Source organism: Cydia strobilella, chromosome 2 (genome assembly GCF_947568885.1).
Source record: "Cydia strobilella chromosome 2, ilCydStro3.1, whole genome shotgun sequence".
NCBI lineage: Eukaryota > Metazoa > Arthropoda > Insecta > Lepidoptera > Tortricidae > Cydia > Cydia strobilella.
This window is the reverse complement of record NC_086042.1, coordinates 22,125,945-22,138,429: the sequence shown is the minus strand read 5'-3', so window position 1 is coordinate 22,138,429 and position 12,485 is coordinate 22,125,945. Positions and strand designations below refer to the sequence as shown.

Genomic DNA, 12,485 nt, shown 5'->3' with positions numbered 1-12,485 from the left:
ACCCCGCACTAGACATGACCTGTATCCATAGATATCCTGCATCACTTAGCCATTAATCAATCATTTTGAATTTCAAGTTCCCATTGTACCCCGACACAACTTGCCGAAAAGTACTCGTAACAGAGCTTTACAACTTGTTTAGAACCAACAAATCTGTTTTTGTTTGTTTATTTTGTATTTCAAGTTCCCATTGTACCCCGACACAACTTGCCGAAAAGAACTCGTAACAGCCGGGCTAGCACATGATTGGCGCGAGAGTATCTCCCCGCGACATAGACTACCCGTCCCCCTTTAATTCATACAGCTAGTAAAAGACGGTTAGTCTATCTCGCAGCGAGATACCGTCGCGTCAATCATGACTGTGCTCTGCCTACAGAACTTTACAACCAACAAATTTGTTTTTACTCTAAGAACAAATTAAATAACTTTCTTATGAAAAGATTTTCACTGCACTGCAGGCCTTGGTAATTTTTCCTTTGTATATGATATTTGTTTCGTTTCAATTTCTTTTTGTTTGTTTATTTAAATTCTAGCAAGGACTATAATATTTCTATGTCATGTGACACTAAAGTCAAAATGTCATGAGGCATGAAAGTCCTGAACCATACTTATTTTACTCTTTGTCCTGAACTGTCATATTATTAAGTAAGCAAATTGTGTTTTTCATTTCTCATGCTCTGAAAGTGGGTCGTTGTTGTTCTAAAAAGTGCGCAGAAAATGGTACATTTCTGCTCTAGAGAACTGTATTTTCCAAGTATGTTTTTTATTTTTTTTTACGATAGGCAATTAACATTTTGGTTTTAAATGGATTTGTTGCACAATTTCCATTTTGATAATTAACTCCCCATTCTATAAATTACGATATTTTTACGTAATTTTTTAATTGAAAGTACCCTCAAGAAGTACCGTAAGGTCGGGGTACTTTAGCCCTCCAAGGTTACTTTGTTCACCCATTAAAACCTATTTTATTGAATACATAAATTCTTAAAAACGACATTATGAGATTAATCTGTTTTTGTGTAACAGTTTAGTGTCGTTTTTAAGAATTTATTAATTCAATAAATGGGTTTTCATGGGTGGACAAAGTAACCTTGTGAGGGCTAAAGTACCTCGACCTTACGGTACTATTGAAGTTCATACTTAGCCGTGTTTTTTAAATGCACGTGTATTTTACTCAAATACGAGGGTATCTGAAATGAAATGTAGTGTTTAACTCGGGTGAAAGGCACCATTCCATCCCTTGGTTAACAATCTACTATTATTACGGCACAAACCGGCCACGCAGCAGGAAACATTACTTTTGAACGCCCTTTTAAACTTTACCAAACAATGTCTCCAGCTCCACGTGGACACCGGTCACCCGCCGTGCCTGTTCCAAGCGCTCTGCACGTGCTCGAAGCCGGCCGGAGACCTCGGCATCGTGACTTGCAAGAACGTGCCCGTCCTGCGCGTGCCCGCCGCCGTCAACAGCTCCAAAGTGTTCACGTTGCAGCTGACTGGGAACAGGATTAGAGATCTTGAGCCGCATTTCTTCCAGACAACTGGTATGTTGGGGTAATCATCCTTGTACTATTGTGTAGTTATATTTAAGCTGCGGCAGGTTATTAGTTTTTTTTATTCATAACTGACTCAAACGTATTACGTTGCAGGACTATATAGACTGGCGATAAACCAGAATCCCCTGGAAACGATCCAAGAGGAGGCGTTCTACGGGCTGGACAATACGCTGTGGGAACTGGAGCTCAAACATGACGGGCTTACTGCCGTCCCGAGTCGCTCCCTGCGGTATTTGCAGAAACTGAGGCTGCTAGACCTCACCGGTAAGTCTAACCTCTTAGTTATGTTACTTTACTACAACGTAAAACCAGAACCCGTTTAAGACAGTGGGACTAAAGTACAACATGTTGACCATCGTTCTGAGCCGCTCTCTGTGTTTTTTGGAGAAGCTAAATGAAAACTCCACTTCCATTTCCAATTCTTCCACTTCGAATTTTTTTCACATAGTAATGGTGTCAAATATTTATTTATATTTCATATGCTGAAATGTTTTGCGTCTCCGATTATCCTAAATCAATGGCATTCATATTTCTAATATTTGATTGTTCAAGGCAAACACGTAACATAAATTAACTTTGATGGGAAACGAAATTATAGTGTTGTGTTCCTTCCAGTGAGTAAGGTTGCCAGAGCTCATCGAGGGTGATTGATTGATAATTTGGTAATTTATTTGTCAATATGGGTTACAGAGGTCTTAAAACTATTTACAATATGTAAGTACATAGGATAGGGTGTGCAGTGTTAGGGTCGGCAACGCGCATGTAACACCTCTGGAGTTGCTGGCGTCCTTAGGCTACGGAGACTGCTTACCATCAGACGAGTCGTATGCTTGTGTGCCACCGACGTACTATTAAAAAAGAATAACCAACTAACATGTTATTTTCCTCCACTTTTCCAGGTAACGAAATCACAGACATATCAGGCGACAACTGGCGAGGCTTAGAGAACACGCTACAAACCCTGGTGTTGGCGGACAACTCCATCGCCAACTTGCCGGTGGACGCGTTTGCCGGGCTCCCCATGCTCGAGACCCTGGATCTTCGAGGAAACCACTTAGCGATCATCGAAGCAGGCGTCTTTAGAGATGGCATGAGCAGGCTTAATAAGGTAAGTAACACGTAACACATAGTGTTCGTAACTTTTTAAAGACGAACCTCTTGTTATACCTAGTATAGTACCTAATACGCGGCGTACGGCTATCGTGCACTTTGTGTGCGCGAGTGACTTAAATACGTGAGTTTAACCGTATTATTAGCTCAATCTTGTTATAGTTGTTATCGATAATTATTACCTCTATTTTCAATTGCCATATTTAAAAATGAACCTTATTTTGTGAACGTGAAGTACCTCAATGTTTTTTTTTTTGCAAAACGGAGATGTGTAGATCGATCAGTGATTGCTGTAACTCTTAACATCCATATGACTGTAGTATATACCCATGTACATGAAAACACGACATGTAACTAAACGTTTATTGACTGAATGAACCTCATCGTTAATATAAAATATGATTTCTCATTACAGCTGTTGCTCGGCGACAACCAACTGAGCTATATCCCGTACGAGGAGTTGTCCCCCCTACGGCAACTGAGAGTCCTGGACCTTTCCAACAACGTGATCAAGCAAGTTCCACCGCTGCACGACATTAACGGCGTCAGACTCTCTTTAGATGTCTTAAAGTAATTAATTGCCAAATTCTTTCGATAAAAATATTTGATACCTAGGTGTAAACTTGATTCTCAAATGTATTATCGTGGAAATTAATATTAACAAACGGGTAGATTAACCAAAAAAAATTAAATACCATAATATTTTTTATTTACATCAATAAAGGACGGAGGATTGCGTAATTGATCAGACATGACCGGTACTAACATTTTACTTGACTAATACATGATGTACTCACATTAAATACTTGATTGTAGCGACACAATCTCAGGGTCAAATAGAATCTTGTCAGGCTTTAAAATCCTCCTAATATGTTTCAGGTTAGACAATAACATCATCAAGATGCTGAATCCCGGGTCATTCCAGAATTTCTACGTTCTGAATCAAACATCACTTGATGGAAATCCCATTTATGCCATTAGGGTAAGTTAATTCGGAATATTTCAAGGTCACTTAGTAGGTAGTAGAAGTCAAACAATTATAATCTGCAGTAGGTACCATTGCAGTAACGAAGTGAGAAAACTGGTGTAACATGAGCTATAGAACTGAGTTGGACGTACACAACCGGGATACACCGCAGAAATTATTGGATAGAAAACCATACGGATGTCGCTATATCAGTAAGCTTCATCCAACCATGATGGCGTTGAGAAGGTCCTGAAAACCTTTAATTAGCCGCTGGAGAGAAAGGTCTAGAACAGACCAGGTCAAGGTCCCACACTGGATTTTCGAGCTTTGAAAGCTGACAAATGTTCTATTTAATGAAGAACATTAGAATAGGTTTGTTTTTAGTTTCCTATATTTGATTTAATTACCTGCCTCAATTTTAACACATGATATTACAGGAAGACGCTTTCCGCAACGCAAAGATACGGACCCTGTCTCTCCGCGACTGCGGCATCACGGAGCTTTCCCCGGCCGCCTTTGCGGGGCTGGAGAACAGTCTACAAACCCTCGACCTGGCCGAGAACAACCTCACCATGATCTCCAAGTTCATGCTCAACAAACTGGACGCGCTGCGGTTCTTGAACCTAAAAGAAAACAAGGTAGGTGATAAATGATAATATATAAACTAATGGTTATTATTTATGATTCAATCAAATTGACATCAACATCTCTAAGCTGCGCTTGTTTTTAGAACTACCTAGGTTTTTCAACCGGGTAATTCGAAAAACTCGCGCAGCTAAAATATGTTGATGTCAACTTTAGCCAGTCTCTTCTCCGAGACCACGGAGACAATGACGTCCTCGAAACGTCGGAGGTCATTTTAAAACCGTAATATCACCCAACTACAAGTATAGTTCAAAAGCTCCCGACTATGGTCCAAAATGAACTCGAATATCTTCGTTCAGGTGTGACTTTTATTCGAATGTCGTATTTCTATCGCAAGATATTTATAGAAATGAAAGAAAAAACACAGACGAATGCAAAAAGTACACTGCTATTTATACTTTATTACCGTATTGTGGACCATAGTTGGGATACTGGACTATAGTTAGGTGGTTTTACGGAACTTAATGAAACGCGATTTTCATAAAATATTGTTATAAAGAATTGCATGACTGCCTGCTAATTTAATTTAAATTAAACGTTGTTACCCGTCTTTGATATTTTTGTCACTTTTTGGCGTTAAATTGGGAATGTATGGCGACAATCATTTTAGTACAATGTTTTACAATTATGTAAATAAAAAAACAGGATGACAACTTCCACTCACACCAAGCTACTCACAATCACTGAATATAGTATGCAGAACATACAAATCAACGCGCTTCATTATTTGCTTTACAGGTGGATACAAACTTGATAGCCACAAACACGCCCACGGAGTTTTCGCAAGCGAATTTCAACAATTTTCAGTACAAGTTGTTCTACTTAGATGTCAGTGGGGCATCTTCTATTGAAATGAGCATACAGGACGTAAGAAGGTAAATATTTTTTTTTGTAGTGTCATGTTATCTAAGAAATCCCTGTTACAAGAGGCGATTTTTGGTAAGATTAAGTAAGCATTAAATTAGTTAATGTATTAAGGAAGATGTTGGTGTGAAGACCGCCAGGCTAAAGTGGGACTGAGCTGGACATGTCTGCCGGATGCATGATGACAGACGGGCCAAAATAGCCACTAGCTGGCATCCCCAGTGTAGTCGTGGCAGAGGCAGACCGAGAAAGAGATGGCGGGACGATTTGGATGCGTTCCAGCGGGATTGGCGGGATCTTGCTCAGCACAGGGAGGATTGGAAAGGGAGAGGGGAGGCCTTTGCCGAGCAGGGGGACACACACATAGGCAAATAAAAATAAAAATAAACTCTCTTGTTCATAGATGGCAGCACCAGTCTCTCTCGCTACAACGTAAATCCGTAAGGAGTTCGTTTAGGAGGTGCAAGCGCGCACTGCTTGCCCTTAGAGCTGGTCAAAGACGCCTAGTCTTACTAAGATGGCATATAGTCGAGAAATTCGGACGGGCACCGCCGTGGCGAGGTGGCCTAGGGGTTCATGGCGTTAGCCGCGATAGCTAAAGACGCCGGTTCGAATCCGGCCTTCACCACTGGAGGGCTTCGTCACTTTTTCTTTAATAGATGCTATTACAGTTTTTAATTTATATATAGTAGTGTGACTACTTTAAAAAAACACAAATCAAAATATTTAAAAAAATAATTTGATTTGTTCTCAAACTTGTTAATAAAAATAAAATTAAGGAAAATAATAAGCAAAACTAAATATTCCTAGGTAACGAATATATGTAAAATGTTTCAGGATGAGATCCCTGCGATACCTAGCTGTAGGCAGGCTTATCAGACGCAGTATAAGATCGGAAGACTTTTTAGAGTTTGGAGTGGAGTTGGAAGATCTCAAGATCTACGGGAGCACGATCAATAGAATCGAATCGAGCGCCTTTGAGCACGTACGGTCTATCAAAACCTTAGACCTTTCTGAAAACGATATCGACTTCATTGACCCCTTCGCTTTTGCTGAGGTAAATTTAATTGAAAATAGTATGTGATATGTGTTATTGAAACCTATTAAGACAATAATATAAACTTTATTTCTAGTTGCACAGTTTAACTACGTTAAAAATTGTTAACGGCTTAGCAGACAACGTGAAGATTCTGCCTTTTGAACCACTTAAAGCTCTCATCGAGCTTCAGTATTTGGATTTCAGTAATAACAAACTGAAGAATGTTCCTGACACGTCGTTTCATTTCTTATACAAACTGAGATCGTTAAATTTACAAGACAATTATATTGACCACTTTTCGAAAGGGACACTTCAGGTAGGTGAATAATATAATCTCTTATATACTGTACATATGTTTAATTAAGTTATTTACATATTTTTTGAAAACATCGGGAGGAAATTCAAAGGTGTACGTGAAGTCCCCAACCCGCATTGGGCTAGCGTGGGGACTATAGCCCAATCCCTCTCGTGCATGAGAGGACCTGGGCCCAGCAGTGGGACGTATATAGGCTGAATTATTATATTATTAACTTCTACTTAAATAAAAAAAAAATTTTTTTTAGGGTGACATTCACAAACAATTGGAATCCGTTTACATATCTCATAATCAAATGAGACAAATAGTACAACACACGTTTGTAGATCTGAGAGAACTCCAAGAAATTTTCATCGAGGACAACTTAATTGAAATAATTCAAAGGAGAGCATTTACGGGTTTGGATAACTTGAAAGTTATAAAACTTAAAGGAAATATAATCAACGACATTACTGATGAAGCATTTCAGAATTTACCTGCACTTGCCGAGTAAGTTACATTTACATTTTCTGTATAGGTATCAAAATTAAATAAACGAAATTAATAATATTTCTTTTTTCAGGTTGGATTTATCCTTCAACAAACTGTTTATATTCAAGTTTTCAGTATTTGACCAAGTGGGGTCTGCAACGGCGTTGAAAGTAAATGCATCTTATAATGAAATTATTTCACTGGCGGATTCAAATGCGCCCAGTTTCTTCACTTCAAATTTCTATGCGCCTCCTAAGGCACTAAGTAAGTAATTCCTACGGTTTATTTTGTGTTGGTCGTCCATCATAATCAATTAAGATCAATATTAGTTGCATGCCGTTCATTACATTACAGTAGTAATGTTTTTTGTTTCGAACACTAATACTATTGGAGCATTGCACTACTGATTGTTCAACTTATTGTTTTCATTTTCTAAATAAGTTGAATTTGTATTCTATTGCCTCTTTTTTCTTTTAAGCTTTAAAGCTTTATTGTGCACATTTTTATTTTTTGTTTTGCAACCAGGACTTATTTCGGATGATGAATTTCCTTCCGAACAAGGTGATTCAGAAGTTGTAGGTATTCGTATTACAAATTAAATGTGTTGTCCCCCTAATTATAGTTTGTTTACAGTTGAAATATCTTATTTACGTCACGACTGTGAAAGTGTTTGCATACGCTAATGTGAATGATGGGGTTAAAGTTATAGGTACAGTAGCGGAAAATAATCTATCATATTTTTTCAGATACATTTGTATATATTTTTTAAATAATTTCTCAAAAATGGCTCCAGCGATTTCGACGAGTTTTACAATATAGGGGCGTATTAAAACCACAATTCGATTAAGTTAGGGTTCATTTTGAAAATAATTAGTTTGCCTGAGTTTTATTAATGTTCTCCAGTATTGTAAACTCACTTGTGGTTTTAAACCTCTAATAGACTTACTTGTAGGCCCGCTTACTATAATAAAATGTTGGAGTAGTTTTTATGTTAAAATCGGGATTAATCCACTATAAAATATTACAGGTCAATTTTAGAAGAGGGTGTTTTGTCGACATATGTATGGCCTTTTTAAATATTTGGAAAACCAGATATAATTAAATTAAATTAAATTAAAATTAAATTAAATTATATTAAATTAAAATTAAATTAAATTAAATAATCATTTATTGCAGATCATAAAAATCCATAGATTTTGTTACTTTGTCTTAAGCTAAGTACCTAATAACTAGTGTTAGTATTTAATAAGTTAACCTACAACTAAAAAAGAACTAAACACCATACAGGTCAACATACAGGTCGCCCAGTTAAAACCACCAGGTGCCTCCATATTCGACAGTCGTATCTATCGGATAATACTTTCAGAAAGCTGTTGGGACTGGGCTGAGCGCTTACGCAAGATAGCATGGAAACCGTCTGTGCGCGCCTCTGCAAACATCGTCGAGGCGCTGATAATATAAAGGGTGTCCCAAAAAGGACGAAAGATTTGAAATTGATGAAAAACACTTTTTTTTTTCGTTATAATACATTTGTATATAAAATCTTGAAATACATAAAATAGGGTTATTTGTGGAATAATACGTCAGGCAAATGTCCTCCTAGGCTTTGCTGGCACATACGCACTCTTTTGTCAAAATTTTCTATGACCATTTTGCATAGATGCGGCTGAATTTCTCCGATGCAGCGTCGAATTTCCTCTTTTAAAGCATGAGTGGTTGTGGGCTTATTGGCATAGACTGTAGAAAGAAGTCCTAAAAAGAAGTCTAAAGGCGTTAAATCGCAAGATCTAGGGGGCCAGTTCTGATCAGAAAGATCACCCGAAGATCACACGACTAGGAATTTTCGAACTGTACTTACCCGCCAAACTTTCATTACTTTTGAAATATTGTTCACTAATAAAAACGCGTTGATCTTTCGTATAACCCGCCATTTTTACAAACCCTAAACATTCAGCTGTCAAATAGTTTTTTTTAGGGTTGCTAACACTAAAATACAAAAATGGCGGCAGATTGAAATCTAGCGTCCTTTTTGGGACATTCGTTATATTCATCGTTATTTAGGAAGGGTTGCTGTACGAGGCACCACTCTACTGTTTATAGTTAGCTAGATATGGACGTTTAAATATCGACATTTGTATGGCACTATACAGCTAATTGTAAGGCGCTTTTGACATGTACGAGTATATGTCATTGCTTCGACATTTTATGGTAGTATCAAATTTTTTATGGCACTATTTATTATTTTTGTGGCATTTGTAAGACTGGCGACATTGGTATGGCACCTTTCCGACATTTGTATGGAACTGTGTCGACAGTTGTATGCCACATTCGATATTTGTATGGTCAAAGTAGCCGTACAAATGTTACCATAGAAATGTCGACAAAAATGTTTTTTGGCCATTATTCGTACATTATGTTTCCGATTCACGTATTTATTAAGGTGGTTCGACTAGGTTACCCAAAGCTTAAACCCCGCTAGATGGCGTCACTTTCGCAAATTTTCAGGTTTTATTTTTTTGTGGAATAGTGTTGGTATCTGTATACTTAAAAGTATGTTTAGCGCACTTTTTACATAAATATTGAACTATTATAATAAACATTGAATACTTCATTAGTGCAAAAAACACTTTTAAAGTCGACAGAGTGTTTCTGTCATGCTATTTCCTACTATTACTCACACATGCAAACAGTGTTTCCGTGATGCTTGTAGTAGACAATTTCAAGCAGTGTAAGTATGCTGCAATGGCGTTGCGGTATGTTCGTGGAAATACGTGCAAGAGGATTCGGGTTCGAAACTGGTACGACAGGGGTACTTTTTTTTGTCCTTTTTGTGTTATCTTATGTTTCTTATACCTTTTATTCTTCGAATTCTTGTCCGATTCCGATATAACCGAAATATATTTCAGTGATATCGGAAACGGCTCTAACGATTTCGATGAAATTTGCTGTAAGGGGTTCGATCTAGCTAGGTCTTATCTCTGGGAAAACGAGCATTTTTGAGTTTTTACTTATGTTTTCTTTTTCTTCCAGATATTCAGTATTATTAATAAATTAGTTTATAACGTTTTATAAAAATATGTGACGTTTTGAACTAAAAGGTACCACATTGTCGGTTGTCGATTAGGTTGATTTCATTTTGAAGCTTTATGGAAATATGACAACAATAAGTAGGTACCTGTTTGGTTGAAAACGCCACATATATTGAAAACCTGACTTTCACAAATCTCACCTTTTTGGGTTCTTCCAACTCAGAAAGGATGGAGAATACTGACGATTCTTAGTAGCACTAGCCCAAGGAAGTCCAGGTTTGTAAGTGTTAGGTATCAGTTTTTTTTTAAAGGGCTAAATATAGTTCTACAAGTAAAGCAATCCCTTACTGCCCAGCCTCTATAGTATTTTTCAAACTGGAAGGGTACGATGATAGATTTCATCTCCATACAATTTATAACCTAATAATGCCAGATGTTGCAAAATTATATTGAATTGAGATCTATCATCGTACCCTTGCAGTTTGAAATAGTTATTTACGATACAAGTGCGGAAAATTCGAAACGAGTGGCGACAGATTAAAACACGACCGCAGAGAGTGTTTTAAATCGACACGAGTTGCGAATTACCTATTCGCACGTGTATCGTACAACGTTTTACAGTACATATGGCCCTTTAAACTTTCGACATATGCATGAAAAGTGCTCTTTACGCACTAGGGCGAGAAAGTTGCACCATATGTACTATAAAATACTTTTTAGTACATATGGTGCTACATATACGTTACCGCCCTAGTAATTAGTACAATACGTGCATATGTCGAAAATGTAAAGGGCCATAATTATGTACTGTAAAACGTTGTACAATACACGTGCGAAAAGGTAATTCGCAACTCGTGTCGATTAAAACACTTCCTTCGGTCGTGTTTCAATTTATCGCCACTCGTTGCCAATTTCCTACTTTTCGCACTTGTATCGTAATGTACTAATAATAAAGTAGTAATTGTAAAATAAAATTAAAACTTTTTTTATTTTATTTTTTTGGATTCAAGTAGGTGCAGTGAGTAACAACATTGCATGGCCTTCTAATTATAACTATTATAGAAAACGGGATATTTATCATGTTTATTTATATTATTTATTTCTCGATATTTTGGCCGGTCTTGCAAGACCAGTCGTTGTGGAGATCCCTGGGGAGGCCTATGTCCAGCAGTGGATGTCTTGTTGGTGTAGATGGATTCACACAACAAATGAAATAACATTTTTTCATATTTGTTAGCCGTAGTTGTCCCTGTACCTGAAAGAAAAATAATATCATGATAGCACAAAATCTCTAATGTTATAGGAAGAAAGATGATGCAACAAATTACCTAGTAATAATTGTGTTTTTCATTCATAGACAAAATTCCATAATTTTCATCCCCAGGAAATGTTTTATTTTACTTTATTGCAGTGAGGATGTCCTGATTTTTTCTGGCTAATGAAGGAAAACATTATATTTCCAAGAATGCCTCTTCATTTTGCACAATACCTAAAAAAACCTAGAGTTAGTGACACATTGACTATTCGGCAACCAAAACAGTAATAATTACATTATATAGGTATTGTTCACTGCTTATATCTACCATTACGGAAGAAGTGAGAATTATTTTCTAAAAAGATCGGCACGAGAAAATTACAATGTACAATGAAGGAATGAAACTGTACCTACCTTACGAAACTTCACCATCATGAATTCCGCTTCAATTGAGTCTGAATTTTTCTGGTTTTCGCGGACCAGAACACCGATGATTTTTGTAACTTGATTTAGACGTTGCTATCATTTTCAATTTATACAAACAAATTGACACAATAAACATGACCCTATGTGTCAGTGTCAACACTGTCAACAAAGAATGCACTAAACATGACGGCACTGCAAATCCTGCCAGGTCGGCCAGGCAACGTCGCCAACGTCATAGAGTGGCAACGTCGCACGCAACGTATTTGTACACGACATTTGTGACACACACATACGTAAAATTGATGAAAAAATTACGTTGATTTATGTATGATTTCTGTATGAAACAAAGTTTTTCTATTAATTTAGCGCAAACGAATATTCGAAAGTAGATAAATGAGCAAATATTTGTGTAGTAATAGTGTGTAGTGCCTTAATTAAAGCAGATTGAATTTTGTATGAAAATCGAACCACCTTAAACACAACATTCTTACACCATATTGCTAACTTGTACTATAAAGAAACAAAGTTTTATTTCAATTGTATATCAACCTGTCGCCTGCGGTATTTCCGGACCGATATGACCTTCAAACCTTCAAGAAAAGAGCGTTTTCCCATCTTAAAGGCCGGCAACGCACTTACAACCCCTCTGGTGTTGCGGGTGTCCATGGGCGGCGGTAATCGCTTTCCATCAGGTGATCCGTCTGCTCGTTTGCCTCCTATTTCATAAAAAAAAAAAAAATAGATAAGGACCCATACAAATGTCCAATAGGAAAAGATCAACTGTTTCTTTGGTCAAAAATACTGTTT

At 37.3% G+C, this 12,485-nt stretch overlaps 1 protein-coding gene across 2 annotated transcripts in view; it reads left to right on the top strand.

Moving 5' to 3' along the window:
* The window catches only part of LOC134753738 (chaoptin), a 75,453-nt gene that overhangs the window by 52,656 nt on the left and 10,312 nt on the right, over positions 1 to 12,485 (top strand). For both annotated transcript variants that reach the window (XM_063689679.1, XM_063689677.1), the window contains exons 4-14: positions 1,340 to 1,544; positions 1,650 to 1,820; positions 2,456 to 2,664; positions 3,082 to 3,236; positions 3,546 to 3,648; positions 4,071 to 4,271; positions 5,017 to 5,153; positions 5,980 to 6,199; positions 6,276 to 6,497; positions 6,745 to 6,986; positions 7,060 to 7,232. In XM_063689679.1, coding sequence (XP_063545749.1) covers positions 1,340 to 1,544; positions 1,650 to 1,820; positions 2,456 to 2,664; positions 3,082 to 3,236; positions 3,546 to 3,648; positions 4,071 to 4,271; positions 5,017 to 5,153; positions 5,980 to 6,199; positions 6,276 to 6,497; positions 6,745 to 6,986; positions 7,060 to 7,232 — 2,038 coding nt within the window. The remainder of the gene's footprint in view (positions 1 to 1,339; positions 1,545 to 1,649; positions 1,821 to 2,455; positions 2,665 to 3,081; positions 3,237 to 3,545; positions 3,649 to 4,070; positions 4,272 to 5,016; positions 5,154 to 5,979; positions 6,200 to 6,275; positions 6,498 to 6,744; positions 6,987 to 7,059; positions 7,233 to 12,485) is intronic.